This window comes from Colletotrichum acutatum (assembly GCF_030867785.1).
Source record: "Colletotrichum acutatum strain CBS 112980 chromosome Unknown BDZ83scaffold_55, whole genome shotgun sequence".
NCBI lineage: Eukaryota > Fungi > Ascomycota > Sordariomycetes > Glomerellales > Glomerellaceae > Colletotrichum > Colletotrichum acutatum.
This window is the reverse complement of record NW_026849049.1, coordinates 186829-208692: the sequence shown is the minus strand read 5'-3', so window position 1 is coordinate 208692 and position 21864 is coordinate 186829. Positions and strand designations below refer to the sequence as shown.

Below are 21864 nucleotides of genomic sequence, written 5' to 3'. Positions count from 1 at the left end.
GATGCTATATGCTTCATGTTGTAGTTGTGGTGTCATTCTCAAAGTCGATTAGGTGCTCAAAGGCCAATAACTTAGGCGCGGTAGTTGTTCCAGAAGCTCAACATGCGGGTCTGCTGGCCAGCGGTGAACTCCTCGTAGCAAGAGCTGTTTCATACTTTAGCAAAAAGCTTTCGTGGTTTCAAGGACGCAGTTAACTTACTCGTAGGAGTAGTCCATGTAGTTGTGGATGGGGTCGAGGCCGGCGATGCTGGGGCAAGAGTCACGACCGGTAGGGCATCCGGAAGAAGCGCTAGCCTGGGCAGGGGTATCGGCAACGGAGTCTCCACCGTTGCAGCCGCCCTGGAAGGTGTGGTACAGACCAAACCAGTGGCCAATCTCGTGGGTGGCAGTCTTTCCGAGGTTGAAGTTGGTCTCGCTTCCGCCGGGAACCGTCGACGACAGGATGGTGCAGCCGTCGGCGATGAAAGCAGAGGAGCCGGGGGAGGCGGTGGTGGGGAACGTGCAGATTCCGAAAGCACCTCCGACGCTCTTCAGGAAGTACAGGTTGAGACTACCGTAGTCACCCTTACGGAGGGCAGTCTTCATGGCGGTCTGGCTGCTGTAGCCGGCCCAGGCGGAGTTGATGGTACGGGTGGTCTCGACCAAGTTGAACTGGATGCCGTGGGGGGCAAAGTTGGAGTTCATCACGGCCAACTGGTCGGTGACCATCTTGTCCTACACGCATATCCCATGTAAGTGACCGTCTTCTGTGAAATGTGCTTAAAGTGAAGCTAGGGAAAGAACATGAAGCTGGGAAGCTAGGAGATCTTACGGTGATGTATCCATTGGCCACAGTCTGGGAGGAGGCCACGATGTGGAAGTAGGTAGGAACGGTAATGGTGGCCAGAGCAGCCAGGCTGACAGTACCGTTGTTGGCGGCCTCCTCCTCAGCAAGCTTCTTGGAGATCTCGATGTGCTCGGCAGACGGCTCCTCGGTGGCACAGCCGAATCTAACGGCGGGGGTGACCGCGGCAGAAACGGAGGCGGCAAGAGCCGCGACGAGGGCAAGGTTGAAGTGCATATTGACAAGAGTGATCCGGGGACCGGGAAGCGAACAGGCGACTTGGATAGGAGTTGCGAGACTGAGAGGGATGTCGAGCTAAGAAGGGGAACCTTGATGGCAAGAGATCTGGGCTATATATACTCGATCATCAGTCTCTCCTGATGAGAATCATCTTGTCGTTGTTGGGCTTCTATTCTCGGGGCTCTGGGAGTTGCCTGGTATGTTGCAGCGAGCCGAATCGGCTTAGAACGATGCCCTAACAGGAAGCCCAATGACAACTGTACTACAAAAGTAAAAAGGCGCATCAGCTGATAGCCTGATAGAAAGAAACCGGAAACGAGCCCGAGACTTGTCTTTCCATTGCTTCAGACGCCTTCCTCATCTGGCTGATACCAAGACTCAGTTGCAGCTGAGGTTGAGTTGGGGTTCACCAAAAATCATCCGTGGAAGCCGCGGGGTATGATATCTGCCACCTTCTGTGTTCTGCGGTCAAGTTAGTGTTGTTGATAGCCAAGCGAGAGAGAGTCAGATTAGTGTGGGGACTTGTCCTGTGGCCCGGCAGAGGTTCTCTCCTTGCATGAAGCGATCAGACCGAGAGGGAACAATATGCTCGTCGTAATACGGTCGGGCGCCGGCTTCGACCGATAAGCTTAAATTGATCTGTTGATCAACCTGACCTTAATGAAGGGCCGGGCGGACTGTGTGGGATGAGTCTTGGTGTTGGTCGAATGGTAGACAAGCTTCACAACTGGCGCTAGCGGCGTGTGGTTGCACTGTATTAATTCAACTGCTTGTTACTGCTAGTATGCCAAGCGCTGCCAAGACGGCCTTTCGTCCAACTGTAGAAGCACGATAGAACCTGCCTATTTAAGCAATAACTTGGTAACACTGATGACTGAACTTGCTTCTTTCATTATCAGTCATTGGTACAGGCAATGAAGCGAAGACTAATCAATGTCTCGGGGTAACTCTGAGCGTATTGATTTCCGCGTATCAGGTTGAAGCAAGGCAACAGCTTCTTCCTGAAATGGGGCTGCTTGCAGGAAGATAAAAGGACTTAGTTTCCGGAGCTTCCACGTTGGATCATTAGAGCTAGACGCCCCAGCAAGTATCTCTTTCGGTTATGTGGCGTTCTGGCGACATGAGGTTGAAGAATATGCAATACAATAGAATTGTATACCGTAAGTAGCGGAAGCATCGTAACCCCTCATTGGCTCTTCAATCTGCGGCGTTTGATAGTATACTCTGTATATCCTTCAGACTGGCACAGCGTTAGACACTATATCTCGCGCTCATGACTAAAAGTTCTCCTGTGTGCAACTGAGTTCTCGCCATGTCGCTTTGTCGAGTCGTCGTATTATTAATTGCGGAAATCTGGTAGTACAGGCCTCGCCTACGATATGCTGCCACAGTAACACAAACTTTGACTGCCCGGCTTGGTACCCACTCGATTTTCATAATCTGGCTTGCAAGTCCCTTAATTCGTGACATTGTCCTTTATGACTCACTTGGAGGCACCCATCCCAGCTCCTCCATCGGCCACTGAATCCAAGGCTTGTGGCTCTCATCTAGCAGCTCCCACGCCTGTGATATAAGATGGATCGCCCAGCCCTGAAGCCACCATTGACTCTCCAACCTCTTCAGCACCACACAAAAGTGGGCATAAATGACAATGGCCTCTTGATTCGCCCTCGGCTCTTTAAGCAGAGGTAGAAATTCATCTGACACGAAGTATTTCCAGATGAACATGTCCATGATGTCCATACCACGGCCTCCACTGTGCAGAGCAAGAGAAAGAGGATGGCCTAATTCGTCAATGGCCAAATTGTGGACGCGCAGCAACTCTTTGTCGATATTGCTACCGCTGACGCGCTTTCGCAGACTTTCCAAGGCGGCTGGTCGAGCTCGCGAGTCATCACGCGCGGTAAAGAATCGTTCCTTTGCGTATGTCAACAGAGGGGTCAAGGGACCCTCGTAGTTCTTCGAATTGAGGAGTTTGATAAGAGAACAAGCTCCAGATAGGAGGAATGTCCAGTCCGGGAATGCGGATTCCCAGACAACGACCGATTCCTTCAGATAGCGTCCCGATGCCAGAGCTGAGGTTTGTAAGTCAGTGTACTGTCTGTGCAGGCGCAATGTCGGATTGACGACAACGTAGGAAAGAGAAAACGAGGTGCAACAATGCATTTCGTGATTCAAACACGTAGTGATCACTTACCGAAGAATATTGTAAGAAGTGAAAACAGAAACAAGTTCTCGGCATTTCGTTCATCAAGGGCGCTCATCAACTCCATTGCTTCTCTTGAGGCTGATCGATGATAAAGCAAGGCCTTGGCTACAAGAGCTTCCTTTCGTTCTGGCCGCTGGTGAGCTAGATGTAGAGCCGATATGGAGAGCAAAGTTCGCATGACATATTCGCATTTAAGCGCCATGCGCACCACAGAGACTCGCCACATCTGTCGGACGAGGTCATCTGTTGATAGAGTCATGTACACAGAGGTAGTGAAGTTGTGGATCAGCTCCAAATCGACAAAGTTGAGGGCTTGGTCGACGGCCGGCGCCAGCCTGGTAGATGTCGCTAAGTCGTCTGTGTTTCGGGCGTCCAGGCTTGTCTGCAATGTAATTTGCATGCTGCGCATTGATATCGCCATCGAGCGACTTTGCAGGAAGTCGCACGTCACTAGGTGACGCACGCAGTTTTGACATGCTGGCTTCAATTCATCACACTTTTTGGAATTCGATGTTAGCAGGTAAGGCAGGGTAGAGTACATGTAGGTACCATATTGGGTCAAGTTGCGCAAATTCGGCAGAGGGGTTGTGGTGCATGGACGGCCTTGAGCGTAGCGCCCAAGGATCCATCACTAAAAGAAGAGATGGCGTGCAGGACTGCAGGGAGACAGTGTGTCATCAGACGAACCTTGATTTTACGTCTCTTGCAAGTGTGGCATCCAAGCTTGGATTTCCTGTGCGGTTTCTTGGAAACTTTTGCCGCAGTCCTCCGCTCCGGAAGAACCTCCATCGCGTCCGATGCTCCTCGACACCTCCGTGCCGGATACGTCGCCGATTGTTATCCAAAGGTGAGGTAGAACCCCTGGAAGCTGCTGTGTGGTATTGCCGGAAAAAGAGGGATAACAATACCGGCAACAAACAAACAAACATACAACAGGCCGTCTACCGATCTCGAGTTTATGATCCAAGATTAGCGGGAAGTCGGAAGGGCGGGAAGTTCCAAGTTTCCGAGCCTACATTTACTGATGCTGACGTTGACGCCGGCCGGAGAAATGGGTGGACGGCGTTTAAAGCCGATGGATCTCCGCGAGGCAGTGCTCGTATTATTCGCTTAGCAACCACAACTTCGGGAACCTAGCCGAATGCAGGGTGAGCTGGTTCCCCAGTAGCTTTCACACTACGAGTAATATGAGATGATGTTTAATCTCAATGTTATATAGCTTCCATATAGAAAATTGAGAAATCTTTATCATCGGTGACCATTTGTGATATTTGCGTCCCTATAGCATTTAACTGTAAGCTGCGAGGTGTCTATGACTTGGTACCGAGAGGGACTCAGAATCTACCTCGTTGCTGCTCCATAACGTTAAGATTTGCAGAAGTACAACCTGTTCTGTCGCCGCAGGCCTCGGTCTTCCTTCAAAATTTTCAACTCTGTAGTTAAGACTTACAATCAGGAGCTTTGAGCTTTGAGCTTTTGTGCTCTTGTTTGTCCCAGGAGGCAAAATGATGAATCTAGCGAACACAGAACGTGAAGTCGCCTTTGCCAAGCGTGCCATTCTAAGCCACGGTTCGGTTCACTGTAGACAGTATTTTCCATTAGATTTAACTCAACTAGTGGTCCCATCTCACTCAAAGTAGCCTGAATCCCGGTCTTGGTTTTGCGGTACATTGAGGACTCTCTACGACCTGCTTACTGCAATAGCTTAGGTAGTGTACATGTGGAGTCTAGACCTCGTGCTTCGATGGGCTGCCCTCACGTATAGGTTTGGGGAATAAAAGTTCCGAGGCATCAAGTTTCAATTGTTCATGAGAGTATTGTGGCATTCCAGGATCACCTCCATGATCGTGTAGTTCTCTTTCTCTCTTTGCTCATGTTAAAGCAACAAGGAAATTCTTGTGAGCTCGTACACCTGGGCTCATGCACCAGCAGTCTTGTAATTTGCAGAGAGAACGGAAATTTGCGAGTAATTCCCTTGTGTTTCCAGCCCAAAGCCTTGTTGTTTCTATTCCAGGATTCTGCTGTTGCGAATGGAGTAACGCGGAATCTACTGGATAATTCGTCATGATTTATCTCAATATTGCGAGGACCAGTCTTGATGCTCTTTCTCCCAAACAGAAGATCGTTTCTCCGAATAGATATACCTAATCCAACTCACGTAATTACAAACCGAAGAACTTTTAGAGAAATACTTCAATTGAGCGATAAGACGTAAGAGGTGCAATTGTATTGTCGAACATAGTCTCAGACCACGAGCAGCCGACGGCAAGCAAAATAGTTGGACTTACGCCACACAACCGCCCACTGTGGTATGCAGATGTTCCTAATTGCAGGGGTGCGGATGCACAACCAACCGTAGGATTCGATCACTTCCAACATGCACCTTCCTGCCCACTTTAGCGAGAAGAGGGGTAGGAATGGCAAACACATATGATACGTTACCAAGTGGTCCGATGCCATTTCGCTCCCGCTTCTTCAGCGCAACATCTGCCCGTTTTCTCACCGGAACCCCACGATCCCTTTCAACGAAAGACAGAATAAGAGCCATTGCCAGGTCTCACTCTCCCAAATCATCACGATATCGATAGTACAGCATGACCACACCGAACGATGACCATCTCGCAGTTGATGAGGTGCATGTATGGTTTCCACGGAAAAGGCCCATGAAGCTGCGAAAGTTCAATAGTGACCCTTCTTCCAGAGTGAAACCGACGGTTCGTCGGTGACCAATGTAAGCGAACCCGGTGTCGGGCTACCGATTCAGAGTGCTTGCCATGATAAACTTACAAACCTCATTCTTTGATAGTCAAGTCTTGCTTCATCTACTACAAGCGTGACTAGCTCCATTCTAGAGTATCGTATCGAGAACGGACGGACCTACCACAAGTACAAGGACGGCAGTGAGTCCGCACCCATCGTATGACAGCAAATTCCGTCACTGACCTCGCCAGAATACGCCGCTCCCAACGATGAAAGAGAAAATGATCGCCTTGGTACGTCTTCAAACTGGTAGATTATCATTGACATAGATTGGGGCATCAATCTTGAAGCTGGATAGGACTGATTTAATTATGTCAGACCTCCAGCACAACCTGTTCATCCGAACATTTGATGATCGGCTTGGCACCGCGCCGCCGAACGATCCGGACGCCAAAGTTGGCAGAACTTTGGATGTCGGTACAGGATCTGGTATATGGGCTATCGACTTTGGCGACGAACACCCCGAGGCTGAGGTATAGGGACTCTTGAAGTACGAACTAGACGCTATGCAGACTGACGGGGGTACAGGTAATCGGCGTCGATTTGTCGGCAGTCCAACCCGCGTTGTATGAGAATCACCCATTTCCCAAGGAACGCTTCTCAGCTAATCACTTTGTCTTGTAGTGTTCCTCCAAACGTCCAGTTTGAAATCGATGACATTGAGGAGCCATGGACGTTCTCGAAGCCCTTTGATTACATCCACAGTCGAATGATGACAGGCAGCATCAGCAACTGGAAACGATACCTTGAGAAATGCTTCGAGTCAGTAGTGACCCGGAATCTCTCCTCAAAACCGGACGAATACTAAATCAGCCATAGCAACCTTGCCCCAGGCGGCTACCTCGAGCTCAATGACATCGACGCAGTCCCTGTCTCCGACGACGGCACCCTGACAGAGGAAACCTCGCTCATGAAGAGCGTCCGCCTCTGGTCCGAGGGGCTCGCTAAATTCGGCTCCCCCTTTGAGGAATTCAGCCGCTTCGAAAGCGTGCTCAAGGAGATTGGCTTTGAAGACGTCCACATTCAGCGGTTCAAGTGGCCGACCAACGGCTGGCCCAAGGACCAGAAGCATAAGGAGATTGGGATCTGGAACTACGAGAACTTGGCGCCGAACTGGGAGGGATTCCTGATGGCGCCGCTGACCCGGGCGTTGAACTGGACAAAAGAGGAGGTTCTTATTCTCGCCATGGAGGCGAGGAAGGATTTGGGGACAGGAACATCCATGCTTACTACAACATGTAAGGGTGTTCTCTCTCTCATTGTCTTCATGCTATTGAAGTGGTATCAAGCTAACGTGTGAAGCTGGTCCATCTACGGGAAGAAGCCGTTGACGACGGAGGAGGTTCAGCCGGCAGCAGAAGGTTGATTTTTGGGAATTGGTTCAGCAGTTCCGTCAGGAAGAGTTACAATCCTCAAACTTCGAGAGAAGTATGTTTCGTAGTCAACCAAAACACAGCGACACTTGATGAATTTGATCCGAGCTTGTGAGGGATTATTCGACTAGACGTATGACCCATCAACGAATCCTCTCCCATAGAGTAAAATATCCTCAAACGGATTGCTCGCCCTCAGAACCCGTCTCCTCGGGCTCCCCCGATCAACACAACTAACATACCCCGCCGAAGTCTCATTAAACCTCTGCCGCCCCCTCGCAACAACCCGGAACTCAGGCACCAGCGGACCCAACCTCTTCACCTGCCCACCGCCCTCCGCTGCTTCCACCTCCAACCCGTCCTCCCACGCCCAGAACCCGTCGTCGGCGTCGCAGGGGAAATCAATCGTCAGCCTCGCCGCGACGGACGCTGGTACGCAGTTGTATAGCTCGCGGAACTCGGGCAGCAAGCGGCGCGTGACAGGGCACTCGGCGTCGAGCCAGAGGTAGATGCTCTCCGCCTGGCAAGAGTCCTGCTCGGAGAGTATATGCCACATGGAGGCACCGTTGAGGTAGAGGAAGTTGCCGCTGTCGTGGCGGAGGGAGATGTTGAGGCGGCGGGCTTGGTGGAGGTATTTGGGGCGGGGCCAGCGGAGGATGCGGTGGAGGGTTTGACCGTCAGTTATCGTTAGGGTTTTGGCTTCTCTGAAGGATTCTACGCTTTCGTTGTATCTGATGAACAATCACGGTTAGTGGGTTACTTGTCGGGGTAGGGAGAGGGAGGTGGCTTACATCCGCTTACAGGACAGAAGAAGAGCCATGTAGGCTTGCGTCTTGTTCCCGTCTACTTCGCGCCCGTCTCGTATATCCTCCCATAACCTCTCGCATTTCCAGTGATTACACCAAGGAGATGTCATTCTTTTGAACCATTTCGGATGAGGCTGAACCTCCGCTGTGGAACAGGACTTTTGGAAGTCTTTGGCGACCCCATTCTGACGCTCATCAGGTGCCTCGTGGTCTGTGATGCAGGGAGAGAACAAGAGTTTCCTATTTCTTAGGAAAGCATGACGTTCGACCCCAGCCGAGATCCAGAAGTGCCTGTAAATCTGATGCCGAATTTCAGGTGGCAGCTGCCGAAAGAAGGTTGACTGGCCCTGGTGATGCTCTTTCCTCGGTGTCTTCAAAGCCTGTTGTTGCGTCAACTCCTCGCTGATGGGTGTTTCATTCCTAATGTTTCCCTCGCTGCCGACTTCTTCCTTGATAGGCTCCTCTGGAATGGGCCGGTCCAGAGCCATGTGATCCTCCTCTACAGTTTTTGTTGTGAACAGGGACGACGTAGAGAACGATGACCTGAACGATGATCTACTGGCTAAAGACCTTCCGCTGGTACTTGACTTGTCGTCGGGCCGTGGCTTTTCTCTCATTGAGGCTTTTCTGAGAACCCGTAAGCACTTCTTAGAGGCCCTATGCAAGAGACTCGGGTGGTTCAGAGCCTCATCAAGATTCGTGAACCTGGTTTCGAGCGTCATGTTGGTGGTCTGCCGTACAGTGTGGAGTAGAGGGATCAAGAGATGTCAAAGAGTTGTCGTCGTTTCAAGAGTCTCGATCCTCAACAAGAAGGTGCGAAGAGACGCAAGAAGAGGACAAGAGTGCAGATCAGGCAAGGGTACCTCCGGAGGGTGCTCAAGAGGGAAGCCAGACCTGATATAGATGAGTTATTTGCTTCGCAGTGTCTCGGATAGCTACTTGCACCCTCGAAGCAAGCCGTGTGCAACCAATCAAGGCTGTGGAATGTTCAACTGTCCCGGTAACTTGGTAAAGAAGCCCTCGCCCTCGCCCAACCAGAGTTGCAGTTCTAGGAATCCGAGCAAACTTGACGGGGCTGTCGCGGAGAGGGAAAAGGAATAAACATGCCTTGCACATTACCCATTGACCATGGCGCAGACGCACGCCCGCTTGCCCATCTCTTTCCCCTCCCTCCATAGAAAAAGATGCGCCGATTCGTACATAAAAAGCAAGGATATTCAAAGATTGCCCAGTCCTCACTCAAAGAAAGAGCCCACCCTCTTCGTGTAGCCGGACCTCCCTTGAGCTAGGGTTGGGCTGGCTGAGTGCGGCGTATGCGATAATGCGGCACATGGGGTCCATCTTGTCCCATGTTGGGGAGCTCGTCTCCAAAGACCCAAGATCCAACACAGGAAGAAGAGAAAAAAGTTACAACCAACGAACCAACCAGCCCAACCAAATCCAACCAAATCCAACCAAATTTGGTACCCAAAAGGAGAGTCTCCGCCGTCTGCCGCACATTCGTTTCCATACGCACATAGGGCACATCGAGACCGCGCAGCTGCCATTTCGCTGCGATGTCACAGCGATAGGATCACGTACCTTGCTGACGAAAGGGGGCGAGTTGGCGCGGGAATCATTGCGGATCGCTTCCCGTGGTGAGACAAAGATCATCGGTTGTGTTCGCTTCGACTCTCTAGTCATTGACGACCGTGACGGCTTGCTCAACTCGCGAACTCATGGTTAGTGTCACCGCGGAGTGAGGGACGAGACCGTACCCCCCTCAAGCCCACAAATCGCGCCCACTTGTAAGCAAGGTCACCTATGACTTCTTTTGTCGAAACATTGAGCAGCGGAATAGCTGTGAGTCTGCAGCTATCTTCACAGCTCAAAAGATGGCAAGGACTGTCATATCGACTGAGTGAGTGATGCTCGTAGGTGAATGCGACATTCTTGCCCAGGAATGAGGCGTCGAAACAGGTAAGAAATGTCTTGGTTCGGCCTGTGTGATCCCGCGCCTCGTGAGCATGACACAGCCGTGTGTGTTTGTGTGTCTCGCGGATAGAAATCGCATGGTTTCCCGCCCTCGGCATTCCTGGATCTAAGCGAGTTCAAAGGGCAACGGTCTTGCGTGCAGCTGCAACTTGAAAGCCAATACCTCTGGTGAGATCACGCCCGTTGCATGTGCAGGCTGCATGGCGTCAAGCTATTATTGCCACCTCGCCGTTGGCACATGCGGATATAGATGTGTGAATACACTAGAGCAGGTAGTTAATGAGGAGCCGCCGTAAGGCCGTTGAAAGGCTCGGCCCTGCCCATGACGACCTCGAAGGCGTTCGAGGCAATTGACTATTGGCCCGGCTCCCGTCGACGGCGTTCTTTTCTCCTCACTACCCGTCAACTTCCCGTGTTCTCTCGACGCAACCGCATCGTGTGGGCTATTCGATACGGCGGACACCCTCTGTGGCCTTAGGGACCTGGGCTTAGGCTGCCTTGCCCCGGGGAACTAGGGGAGGGCCGCCCGGTCGACGGGCTGCCCGATGTGGTGAAGTGCATGGGCATCGAGGCTTATCCTTGACGACAGCTCCGCCCGGCCGCGTCGACATGCGTGGAGCGCACTGGAGACCACTGGGGGCAGAAAGCGCCCAGAGGATCGAATGGGTCGAGGCGGCCCAACGACCCGTGCATTGGTTTGCTGTAAGTTGGCGATGGGCAGGCCGTATTGAGTGCTGGTTGGAAGTCTGCATGTTGGAAAGGGCCAAGTCTCGGTTTATGGTTAGTCTGGCCCTTCTTCAGGCGGCTGACGGCGTCGTATCGTGAAAACTGCATGGGTTGTTTGGGCCGTAGCTCCTCGCCGTCTCCCCGTCGTAAACATGTGTCCATCCTTTGTGTCTGGAGATGAAAGTCCGTTTGTGATCAACAGGCAGCTTGACACAGATGTGGACTCGCATGAGGCCATTCAGGCAATGTCTCTGAGGCCAGAGCGCCTAGGACATTGCTGGCGTGACTGGGTCATGGATGCATCATATATGTATGTAGGCGGCAGGCCCTTCCCTTGTCTGCTGGTTGGTTGGGCGAGTAGCTTGCGGCACAAGTCACATATCAGCAGGCCGTTTATCCCGAGCCAGATTGAGCCGAGATGTGACCAGGGAACGACAGTGACAGATGGCGATGGTAGCGTGACAATTCAGGACCCTGAGAGATGCATTACTGAGGTCGGATGAACCCTTGAACTCTGATCCGAGGTCTCTCCATGGTGCTCTGGACAAGACGGTTCGCGAATGTAAGGTGGTCTTCCGGTATTAGATAACGTGGAGTTGAGAAGACCGAGAAACGCCATAAAATTCTGGCTTTCGTCAGAGCCGTATGCGATGTGACAGCACATTGATGGAAACCTGGCATGGATGTCGAGTAGTCAACCGTCAAGATGAGGGGATCACAAGATGCAGCGAGGAAAAGACAAGGCAATTACATGAAACTTACAGGGCAAGAGGTCCAGTGGAAGTATCTTGTACACGATCGGGATGAGTTTTCCGAGCTGACATAAGCAACATCGTTCTTGGGTCTTGTCAATTGAGTTTTCCTTCCCATCGCCTGGCGCGAGCGTTGTAAGGTACCATTAGGTAACACTTAAGCCCGGGATACAGCGACCTCCAGTGCTGGTAATCGGCAGTCACAGCGAAGACGTGCTGTAACGCTGGACCGCGATTGGCGACAACAGCTGCAGTCAACGGTTTGAGACTGACTCGGGTAATCAGATAACGATAAGACATGAAAGTTGAGGGAATGGAACACCAGACGAAAGAAAAGGCGGGGGGGAATTGGCAGCTGCAAGCACTGAAAGCAATGGAACGAAAAGCTTGGCTGCCCAAAGTTGTAGGCGAACGCTTCGTCCAAGCGCGCACCTTGGAGAAAAAACAAGACCCAAACAAAACGCCTTGAATTCCCCGTCCTGTCGACGAAAACAAGGGCCAACCTGAGAACGAGGCGGTGCGACTCGACTCATTGGAACACCTCAACGACACCCTCGGATACATGCTCCTGCTTCAACACACCTCATAAGGTTTACATGGCGTTGCCTCTTCCATTCGTTCGGTAAACGCTGTTCGGTAAACGCTGTTTTCCTGTACCGTTTAGGTAGGCCGCGCTGCGCAACGGGCGCCACTACGTCATGAAGTTCGCAAAGGAGCTCGAGCAGGACCTCGTGCCAGGTATGCGCCGCCTTTGTCTCTCTACGAATGGCTTCTTGTACTTCTTCTACTACTCTTCTCATACTGACAGTGGTCTCGTAAAGAATGGCGCATCAAGTACCTCAACTACAAGGCTGGCAAGAAGTACGTCAAGGCCGTCTCCCGCGCCATCAACCGCGCCAACGGCAGCCCGCAAAACAACGCCAGCAAGAGCGAGAACCGTATCGCTGCCAATTTCTTCCACAGTCATTCGCCCTTCAACAACCAGAAACATGGACACTCGAGAGGCGGAAATCCCGACGAGCGGACCTCACTCCGTCACAGCCCGGCTCCGGTCGGCTCAGCACGACAAAAGCCCGCGACACCAGCGCGAGCGATTCCCACATCCGCCAACCACGAACGTCAGGGGTTGAACCACGGTTCGAGCGATTTACAATACGGGAGCTTCGTCCACACGCCGCCGAATCATGATACCGGAGCTCCGTTGGATCGCAAGGCCACCTTTGAGCTGCCCGGACCGGCAATGCGCGTGCCGTCGCACCAGAGTGATGCCAGCCCGCAGCCCGCTTCTGCTCAGGACGACCAGCCCATGCGCCAGGCTTTGCAGAGAAGCGCCTCCATGATTGCCGATGCGCCTCGCTCTTCTGGCCCGCCCCCGACCGAACACGAGAACACGCCTTCATCGCTACGGCTCCCCCACTCTGCGACAATTGGATCTGGATATAATGCTTCGCCGAGGGGTGGTCTCAGGCGCCTGTTCTCAAACGCGTCACCTCTGAACCGATCAGGAACGAACCCAGAGTACGGGCTTCAAGGGCTGGCTATTGACCTCGTCCGGCAGAAAGAGAAGGAGTTCTTTGACTTCTTAGACTCTGAGCTGGAAAAGGTGGAGGCTTTCTACAAGTTGAAGGAGGACCAGGCTGGAGAACGACTGAGTTTGCTTAAGGACCAACTGCACGAGATGAGGAACCGACGGACCCAAGAGCTGCATGTCCAGAAGCAACAGGCAGAAATCGACTTCCTAAACGGCGGACACGGCGACTCGGACGGTCCCCAAAAGGGTCCCCTCGGCTGGATCGATCCTGTAAAGTCCAAGATCTTCCGCCCAGGGCCAAACTCCAAGGCACTGTCGAAAATGGCCCAGACCCCAGTCATGCGTCCGGAAGGTAGCGACGCCGGACGAGATTACATCCGACGACCTCACGAACACGACGTCCCGTACCGAACCGCCAAACGCAAGCTCAAGCTCGCTCTGCAGGAATTCTACCGCGGGCTCGAACTGCTAAAGTCCTACGCTCTCCTGAACCGGACTGCGTTCCGCAAGCTGAATAAAAAATACGACAAGGCCGTTAACGCCCGGCCTCAGTACCGCTACATGAACGAAAAGGTCAGCAAGTCGTGGTTCGTCAACAGTGACGCTGTGGACGGCCATATCAAGGCGGTGGAAGACCTGTATGCTCGGTACTTTGAGCGTGGCAACCACAAACTCGCGGCCGGCAAGCTGCGAAGTCTGAGCCGCAGACCGGGTGATGAATCAGGAAGCGCTTTCCGCTGCGGAATCCTACTCGGCACTGGGCTAGTCTTCGCTATCCAGGGCGTCGTCTTTGGCGGCCAGCTGTTGTTCGACGAGGATCCCGAGGTACGGTCACGCACCAGCTACCTCTTGCAGATCTACGGCGGGTATTTCTTGATGTTGCTCCTGTTCTGCATGTTCTGCCTCAACTGTGCCATTTGGACGCGGAACAAGATCAACTACCCCTTTATTTTCGAATTCGATACCCGGCACAATCTCGACTGGCGGCAGCTCGCCGAGTTCCCTAGCTTGTTCACCTTCATCTTTGGAGTATTCATATGGCTCAACTTTAGCGAGTACGGGACGAACGAGGTGTATGAATACTATCCCGTGGTCCTGATTGCTATTTCCGTGTTCATCATCTTCCTCCCCGCGCCCATTTTCATGGCAAGGAGTCGAAGGTGGTTCGCGTACGCTCATGTAAGTTGTTTAGCTCCTCTCGCTGCTACAGATATAATCTAATGATACATGTAGTGGCGCCTGTTGCTGGCTGGTTTGTACCCAGTCGAGTTCCGAGACTTCTTCCTCGGCGATATCTACTGTTCCTTGACGTACGCCATGTGTGTGAGTTTTCATCCGCCACCCCCACGCCCCTTTAAATATCCTTGACTGACCCTTGATCAGAACGTCGAACTGTTCTTCTGTATATACGCCAACGCTTGGGAGAACCCGGCTCAGTGCAACTCCAGCCACTCCCGGCTGCTCGGCTTCCTAGGCGCCCTGCCTCCCATCTGGCGTTTCCTACAATGCCTGCGTCGTTACAAGGACACGAGGAACATCTTCCCTCACCTCGTCAACGGCGGCAAATACACAATGTCCATCATGGCCGCCGTCTCCCTATCCATGTACCGCATCAACAACACCCACGGCCACCTCGCCATGTTCATCACCTTTTCCTCCATCAACGCAATCTACACATGTAAGCCCTCTTCGCCTCATGCCATCGCCAGTCGTACGTTTACTAACCAAACCCTAGCAATCTGGGATCTCTTCATGGACTTCTCCCTCCTCCAGCCCCAATCCCGGCACTGGCTCCTCCGCGACATTACAGCCCTCAAGAAACGCTGGCCCTACTACTTCATCATGGTCATCGACCCCATCCTCCGCTTCGCCTGGATCTTTTACGCAATCTTCACCCACGACACACAGCACTCCACCATCGTCTCCTTCCTCGTTGCCTTTGCAGAGGTATCCCGCCGCGGCGTGTGGACCCTCTTCCGCGTCGAAAACGAACACTGCGCCAACGTCGCGCAATACAAAGCCTCCCGCGATGTTCCCCTCCCGTACCGCATCGAGCCCCTCGTCGCGCCCCGTTCCTCGATTGAGAGTGACGCTGCTAAGGATGGCAAGGTACCAGAGGAAACGACCAGCGAGGCTGTAGTAGCACCCGCTGCTTCCACCGGTGGCGGCGCTACAACCACATCCGCAACCACAACCGCCAGGCCATCGGCGGCATCTGACCCCCGCGCCGAGGAGTCAGGAACCCTCAGGCAGAGAGTCATGTCCGGCATCACGCCCATCCAGCGAAGCTTCTCTAAAATCATCGCCGAGGCGCACAGGCAGGATTTTGAGAAGAGGAGGAAGCCCGTCGACGCGGAGACGGAGCAGCTCGAAGAGGCGGGCGGAATGGCGAGCGACGACGATGACGAGGGGTCTGCATCTGACGATGATGAGGAGGGGATCCGGTCAGGCGGGTCGGAGGCGGATTCAATGGAGATTCGGCAGGTGAATAGTCTTGTGCGTGATCGTGGGGGACGGTCAATTCATCATAATTAGGAGTTGGTGGAATAGAGGCTTGGCGTAGAGTCTACCTACGACTAATGAGTAGGTTTTGGAGCATGATTAATTCGCATTAGCATTCTTGTTAGAATAATGGGAAGAACAGAAACAGTCTTGAAAGAAGTGGCTGCGTGAATCTTGACTTGGAACGTATCCAAAATGATGCGTCTAATTTGTGCTGGTACATATTGTATAAATCTACAAGCAATCGTAACTTCGTGTTTCTCTCCGGTGATACCCACGCAGTACGCCACGCTTGAACAACCTCACCCACACTCATACCCCTCGCCTACTGAATATCTAGAGTACTTATATACGTTCACCTCTACTCCATGCCATCTTGGTATACCCATGAAGAATTACTGCCACTCCGCGTCAACCTTCTCAAAGAGATCCAAGAACCCCTTGAAGAACTTGACGCCCAAACCAGGGTCCAGCGCACCCGTCGTGGCACGGATGGAGTGCATACTCAACTGCGGCAATCCCGCATCCGCAGCCCTAACACCCATGGCGGAGCTGAGCATGGGTCCAACAGTGCCGCCGCTGCGGGTATCGTTGCGGATCTGGAACGTCTGCGTCGCAGAACCGCTTAGCTCGCCGACGCGCTGGAGGATGGCCGTGGAGACGGCGTCGGTGGTCATGTGGCCGTTGCTGTCGCCGCAGATGGCGATACCGACGTTGAGCTTGGGGATGTGCTCGTCCAGGTACAGGCCCAAAAAGTTGGGGTTTCCTGCGTGGGTCACGTCCGCGGACAAGAGGAAGGAGGAGGCAAAGGTCTGGCCAATGACATTTGAGCCGAAAGCGACGTCGGCATGTTCGCTCAGGGCCTCGACAGCGCGCTCGATTGTGAGGGGGAGGAAGTTGCCTCGGGCGCCCTGGCGGAGAAGGGATCCGATTTCCTCGTCGTCAAAGAGGGCCACAAGCTTGATTATGCCGTCCTTGGGATCCGAGTCGGCCGCGAGGAGACCGGTGAGGGCGGCCCAGGAGCAAACCTTGTCGTCAATGCGGCCGCCAAAGATGAATTCGCGGTCGAGACCGCCCGTCTGCGCGGGCTGGGAGTCGTAGAGCTCGAGTTCCCAGTTTACGATTTCGGTGGGGGAGGCGAGGCCAAGCTCCTTGGAGACGAGCTTGACGAGCTTGGGGGGCTGGGTGTTGACGAAGGCGCCCTTGGGGCCGAGGGGTTCGACGGGGGTGGCGGAGGCGGCGTCCGGGTCGGAAGAGTCGAGGCCGATAATGGGGACGGCCTGGGTCTCCGGGTTGTTTTGGCCCATCATGCCGACGCCGAAGTGGGGTGCGAGGGTGGGGATGCGGGCGATGGGCCAGTCGAGGCGGACAAGCTTGGTAGACGTCTTGTTGGTCTCGGGATCGCGGACGATAACACGGCCGCCGATGGAGAGGTCGCGGTCCCACCAGGTCTGATTGAGAGCGCCGGCGTAGGGGGCGACGCCGAGCTGGTGGTATCCGGCACGGGTTGGCTTGGAGCTGACAGGCTTGAGCTTGGCGGTGAGTGCGTCAATGTGGCCGGCGATCATGGCGACGCCGTTGCCGGGCTTGTAGGACTCGCCGACGGAGAAGGCGATAAGGGCAGAACCATTGCGGGTGGTCCAGTATTTGCCTCCGGGCTGGACCTTGGAGGCCCAGCTTTCGCGGGCGGGAAGCTCAGTATATCCTGCGGCAGCGAGCTTGTCCTTGAAGTAGGAGACGGCGTGGAAGATTGTGGGGTTCTCGGAGAGGAAGTCGACAAAGGGCTGGGTGTAGGCCTCTGGTTTACTGGCGGCAACGGCGCAGAGCTTGCAGGCGGCCGGGTTGGCGGCGCGAACGGTCTGGCGGACCTCGCTGTAGCGGAGAGTGTTCCAGCAGGACTCGCAGACGGGGTTCTGGGAGGCTGGGCGGCCGTTCATGTCGGCGAGGAGGAAGTGCTTCGAGGCCGGGCCCGGGGCGGCGGCGGTGGTAGTGGAGGCGGACATGGAGGGCGCGGGGGATTGAGAGCGCGAGAGAGCTTCGGCGTGCTCCATGGCTTGAAGGCGGAGAGAGAGAGAAGAGACGCGGGAGCGAAGGGAGTCGGGAGTGTGCTTGGTCATAGCGGGCGATGCGTCGAGGGGATGTGTTGCTTGAACGGTGGCGTTTGAGTTGGTGATGAGGAAGCGGTTCATTGACCCTCAATGCGATGCGCGCTGCCTGAGAATTGGAATGGGTGAGGTTGCGCGATGCTGTGGAGGATAGATGCGTGGTTGATGTTGTAGAGAGGAGAAGAGTCAAGGTCAGACAGGCAAGGTGACAAGGTAGAAAGAGGCGGAGTGGGAATCGTAGAGGTTGGCCGTTGAAGACACCTCAGCTGGAGCTTCCCGTCCGAGTCGGTCACAGGCACAACATGGCAGGCGCAGGAACGAGAGGCACGGGGCAGCTGGAACCGAGCGGATCTGCGACCCGCCGGAAGCTTCAATTGGCTCCGGCGAATGAGCCTACGCCGATACGGGCCGACATGTCTGGGGTTTTTGTCTTATCGCCTACAATGTCTTACCTAAGCAGACAGAAGAGGTGCTTATCGCACAGCGTTGGATCCGTTGCCATGGGGCCCAGTGAGGGGGCACGGGGTAGAGCTTGGCCAATTCAAGCAGGTCGCTGCACCGCAGCATGTAGGTAAGATGCTTAGCTAAGCCACGATAATGACTCTGCGTAATTTGGGTTACAATGGCGTCATTTGACTTCGGGCTCTCAAGGTGATGTACCTTTACGCAGTACTTCAAGGTGGACAATTTTGATTACCCCTGATTTCAGTCATTGAAACTTCATCAATTTGTATTGAACTATCTTACATCAAGTAAATACCTGACTGGTAGAGGTGCCGTACCTCACCTTGAAACAGTTGATCGTTTGTATTGTAGATAGCCATCCACTACTGCTGACACAACTAGCAATCGCAAGACGGATGTTTTCTACATGTTTCGTAATCTCTTACTCGTCTTCTTCTCTTTAATGAGTCCCTCCATTTTAAGTCCGTATCTGACGAGTGGAAGGCCATCATCTAGAGGCCAAATAGTATCCAAGCAGCGTGTTAACTTTGGTACTCCAGACATGATGTCGCTATCCACTAAGGTACCGATTGATGACACAGTACATCCTTCAGTAAGATACCTGAATGTCTTCTCCATTCAGGTTACCGAGTATTCCCGTCCTCATCTCACAAGATGGACTACGTGAATGGTGATGCTTAGAGCTATTGGCATACGAATGGAATTTGATAATCCGGCCCCGCGCCATAAGCCCGGGAGGAATACGAGCCAAGGAAAGGTGTCGGGGGCGATTGGCTCAATCGCACTGAGAAATGCGGGCGGGGGCACCGGAGGCCGGGCGGAGGAGCGGGGCGCGTGGGTATCTCCGGATCGGCCCCTCTGCAGCGTTACCGTTCCTCCGCTTGCGCTAACCCGCACTCGTATTCCAAGACGGTTCTCCCTCACGACTTTACCTCCTAGAACTCTTTTCTCAATCGTGCATCATGAGTCCTCGGCATCCATCTTAGGCCATGCCAACAGCAGTCATCTCTTACACACCTGAGTTTACCTGAAGTACCTCTTCCCGCACCTCAAGCTCGAATATGATACGTCCCCATTTCCAAATCGGGCAACCCGTAGGAACTTCGAACCACCAACCCCATTTCCCCGCCACGCTAATGATTTGCAGGGTCTCTGCATGTAAGATTCTTGTGATACCTCCGATATTTCCGCTTGGATAGGATCGACGGGTGAGAGAAAGCCACCAAACGCTTGAGGCTTTGTTCGTTTTCCAATCTGACGAACACAACGCCCCTCGTTTCCTCATCATGGAAATCTCACTCAGGTAGCTTCGGATGGTATGACAGCTGTAAAGACATAGTCCTTCAGACCTTGTGTCTTGCTGGGAAACGATAAAAGGGGCTTCCATCTCCCGCTCATGAAGATTCCGATGATAGACTTACATGAATCTCGACCACATTCGAACACCTACCCACCTATCCATCATCCAGACTTACACATCCCCAAACTCTCAAAAATCCCGTTAGCAACAATGACGACAAAGACAAAGCAGCGAACCCGCGTCCCAGTCCGCACCCTCCCTTCCCACATCCCCACAGTCCCTGCCCTCGACGGCGAAGAGAACATCAACGCCGCAAAGGAAGCAGCTTCCTTCCTCGACAGCTTCTCCTCCGCCATCCGCGAGGGCGACTGGGACGCCTTCGGAAACCTCTTTGCCGAAAAGTGCTTCTGGAGAGACCACTTGACTCTCACCTTTGACAAGCGAACGATCCATACACGGGATGATGTCGTCGCAGCATGGAAGACTCTCTCCAAGACACGTCGTCCATTGGCCTTTTCAAGTGACAAGTACAAAGACATGGATATGGACGCTGTATGGGCGCGTCTGGGCCCCGTGTTCGCGACGCTAGACGTGCCCTTCAGTTTCCGCACCGAGGCGCCGGCGTCGAAATGCATCGGCCTCGCCAAACTAATCCCCGAACCAGATAACAAAGGCTGGCAGATCTCCGTTCTGACAACAGCCGTAGTCGAACTCGACGAGAGACCCTTTGGCACTCTCCCGCGAGCAAGCTCATCCCTCATCGAAGCCTCTCAGCGCGGCAACCCCCATGCACAAGGCCTCCCCCGCCTTGACGGCAACGCAGTCCTGGACGCCATCATCGTAGGCGGAAGCTGCACCGGCATCGCCAACGCCATCCAGCTCGACGCTGCGGGCGCCAACGTAGCCGTCTTCGACGCCGAGCCGCAGGCGGGCGGGAACTGGTCGACGAAGCGGTACGAGAACGTCACGCTCCACCACCCTGCCTTTATGATCCAGCTGCCGCGGTTCCCGGTACCCGAGGGGTATCCCAAATATCTCAAGGGTACGGATCTTACACGATACTATTCCTCGGCGGTACAGGAGCTGGGGCTGCCTTTCTTTGGCGGTGTTGCGGTTGTGAGCAACTCCTGGAGCGAGGCGGAGAAGATCTGGACGGTTCAAGTAAGAGACGTGAAGACGGGGGAGGAGATGACGCTCAAGGCGAAGAATGTCGTCCTCGCCAACGGCTTCCTCGTCGGCAACGATAACCCCCGCGTGCCGAAGCTGAAAGGCAGAGAGCTCTTCACCGGACCGGTGCAGCACACGACAGAGTACCGCAACCCGGCAGACTACAAGGGCAAACGCGTCCTCATAGTGGGGGTAGGCAACTCGGCGCACGACGTCGCGGGCAACCTCGCTTCAGACCCGGACGTCACGAGCGTGACGATCCTGCAGCGCAGCCCGACGGTGCTCCTCGACTTCGCGACGGTGTCGCCGATCCTTATGATGCGGTACCAAGGCGACATCCCCGTCGACACGGCGGATTTTTTGCAGGAGTCACTGCCGGTCGGGATGATGCGGGACATGGCACGCGGGGCGATCGGGATGGCAATCGCGGGGGCAGAGGATAGGAGTCTGGCGCTCGAGGGGTTGGGGTACGCTGTTTTGCGGGATACGTGTTTGATGACCAAGGTGTTTGAGGAAAGGGGCAGCTCGTTCTACGTTGACCAGCCGGGGACGTTTGATCTTGTGTTTGGGGGCCGGATTCAGATTGCGAGGGGCGATGCTGTGGGGTTCGTGGAGGAGGGCGTCGTGGTGAGGGATAGGGAGACGGGGAACGAGAGGGTTGTTGAGGCGGATGGGGTGGTGTTGGCGACTGGGTATGAGGTTGTGGATTTGCCTGCCAGGTGGAAGGGGAGCGGGTTCGTTGATGAGGAGACGGCGGGAAAGTTGGTGAATGTGAGTGCTTTTGGGGTAGATGAGGAGGGGGAGGTTCCTGGGCTTACGACGTTTTCTGGACGTGAGTTTTTTCTACCATTTCTTTTTGTGTGTTGGTGTTTAAGGATCACGATGCTAATTCAAGTTTGAATAGACTCGAATCTCTACTTTGCTGGCATGGCCATTTCTCAATGCCGAACCAGCGTAAGTCCTCACTCATAGAGAAACACTGGCGATATGATCCTTGCTGACTTTGTTATTTGTAGTCCAGATACACGGCCGTTCAGGTGTTGGCTGATATCATGGGACAATTCCCGGAGAGATATACTCGCAATTACTTGAAATGATGCTCAGCTCTTGTTTTGTGGCTTATGACCGAAG

At 53.9% G+C, this 21864-nt stretch overlaps 9 protein-coding genes across 9 annotated transcripts; 5 read left to right on the top strand and 4 right to left on the bottom strand.

Moving 5' to 3' along the window:
- Nucleotides 1-71: 71 nt before the first annotated feature.
- On the bottom strand, nt 72-1060 carry BDZ83DRAFT_579164 (extracellular metalloprotease; the record flags this gene model as incomplete). The annotated part of the gene is made up of 3 exons (XM_060505210.1): nt 72-144; nt 200-714; nt 812-1060. The coding sequence occupies 3 exons, from the start codon at nt 1058-1060 to the stop codon at nt 72-74; spliced, it is 837 nt and encodes a 278-aa protein (XP_060364267.1).
- Nucleotides 1061-2539: 1479 nt separating this feature from the next.
- BDZ83DRAFT_579227 (uncharacterized protein) lies at nt 2540-3672 on the bottom strand (the record flags this gene model as incomplete). The annotated part of the gene is made up of 2 exons (XM_060505214.1): nt 2540-3138; nt 3261-3672. The coding sequence occupies 2 exons, from the start codon at nt 3670-3672 to the stop codon at nt 2540-2542; spliced, it is 1011 nt and encodes a 336-aa protein (XP_060364266.1).
- Nucleotides 3673-5654: 1982 nt separating this feature from the next.
- BDZ83DRAFT_360525 (methyltransferase) lies at nt 5655-7432 on the top strand. Its single transcript, XM_060502577.1, has 8 exons — nt 5655-5911; nt 5974-6003; nt 6079-6172; nt 6224-6265; nt 6351-6505; nt 6561-6598; nt 6657-6794; nt 6852-7432. The coding sequence occupies exons 1-8, from the start codon at nt 5867-5869 to the stop codon at nt 7330-7332; spliced, it is 1023 nt and encodes a 340-aa protein (XP_060364265.1). The 5' UTR covers nt 5655-5866; the 3' UTR covers nt 7333-7432.
- A 100-nt stretch (nt 7433-7532) lies between these two features.
- Nucleotides 7533-8699, bottom strand: BDZ83DRAFT_752859 (uncharacterized protein; the record flags this gene model as incomplete). The annotated part of the gene is made up of 2 exons (XM_060514262.1): nt 7533-8136; nt 8197-8699. The coding sequence occupies 2 exons, from the start codon at nt 8697-8699 to the stop codon at nt 7533-7535; spliced, it is 1107 nt and encodes a 368-aa protein (XP_060364264.1).
- Nucleotides 8700-12266: 3567 nt separating this feature from the next.
- Nucleotides 12267-14591, top strand: BDZ83DRAFT_360507 (SPX domain-containing protein). Its single transcript, XM_060502576.1, has 2 exons — nt 12267-12401; nt 12485-14591. Exons 1-2 carry the CDS (start codon nt 12362-12364, stop codon nt 14413-14415), a joined length of 1971 nt encoding a protein of 656 aa, XP_060364263.1. The 5' UTR covers nt 12267-12361; the 3' UTR covers nt 14416-14591.
- BDZ83DRAFT_623887 (EXS family-domain-containing protein) lies at nt 14351-15861 on the top strand (the record flags this gene model as incomplete). The annotated part of the gene is made up of 3 exons (XM_060508416.1): nt 14351-14373; nt 14428-14872; nt 14930-15861. Coding segments are annotated over exons 2-3 (902 nt in total), but the record flags the coding sequence as incomplete, so codon positions are not given.
- An 11-nt stretch (nt 15862-15872) lies between these two features.
- On the bottom strand, nt 15873-18103 carry BDZ83DRAFT_623886 (aminopeptidase I zinc metalloprotease). The gene has a single exon (XM_060508415.1). The coding sequence runs from the start codon at nt 17883-17885 to the stop codon at nt 16092-16094; it is 1794 nt and encodes a 597-aa protein (XP_060364261.1). The 5' UTR covers nt 17886-18103; the 3' UTR covers nt 15873-16091.
- Nucleotides 18104-18486: 383 nt separating this feature from the next.
- On the top strand, nt 18487-18943 carry BDZ83DRAFT_623884 (uncharacterized protein). The gene has a single exon (XM_060508414.1). It carries the CDS (start codon nt 18673-18675, stop codon nt 18931-18933), a length of 261 nt encoding a protein of 86 aa, XP_060364260.1. The 5' UTR covers nt 18487-18672; the 3' UTR covers nt 18934-18943.
- An 833-nt stretch (nt 18944-19776) lies between these two features.
- Nucleotides 19777-21830, top strand: BDZ83DRAFT_579230 (uncharacterized protein; the record flags this gene model as incomplete). The annotated part of the gene is made up of 3 exons (XM_060505215.1): nt 19777-21565; nt 21638-21687; nt 21750-21830. 3 exons carry the CDS (start codon nt 19777-19779, stop codon nt 21828-21830), a joined length of 1920 nt encoding a protein of 639 aa, XP_060364259.1.
- Nucleotides 21831-21864: the final 34 nt, after the last annotated feature.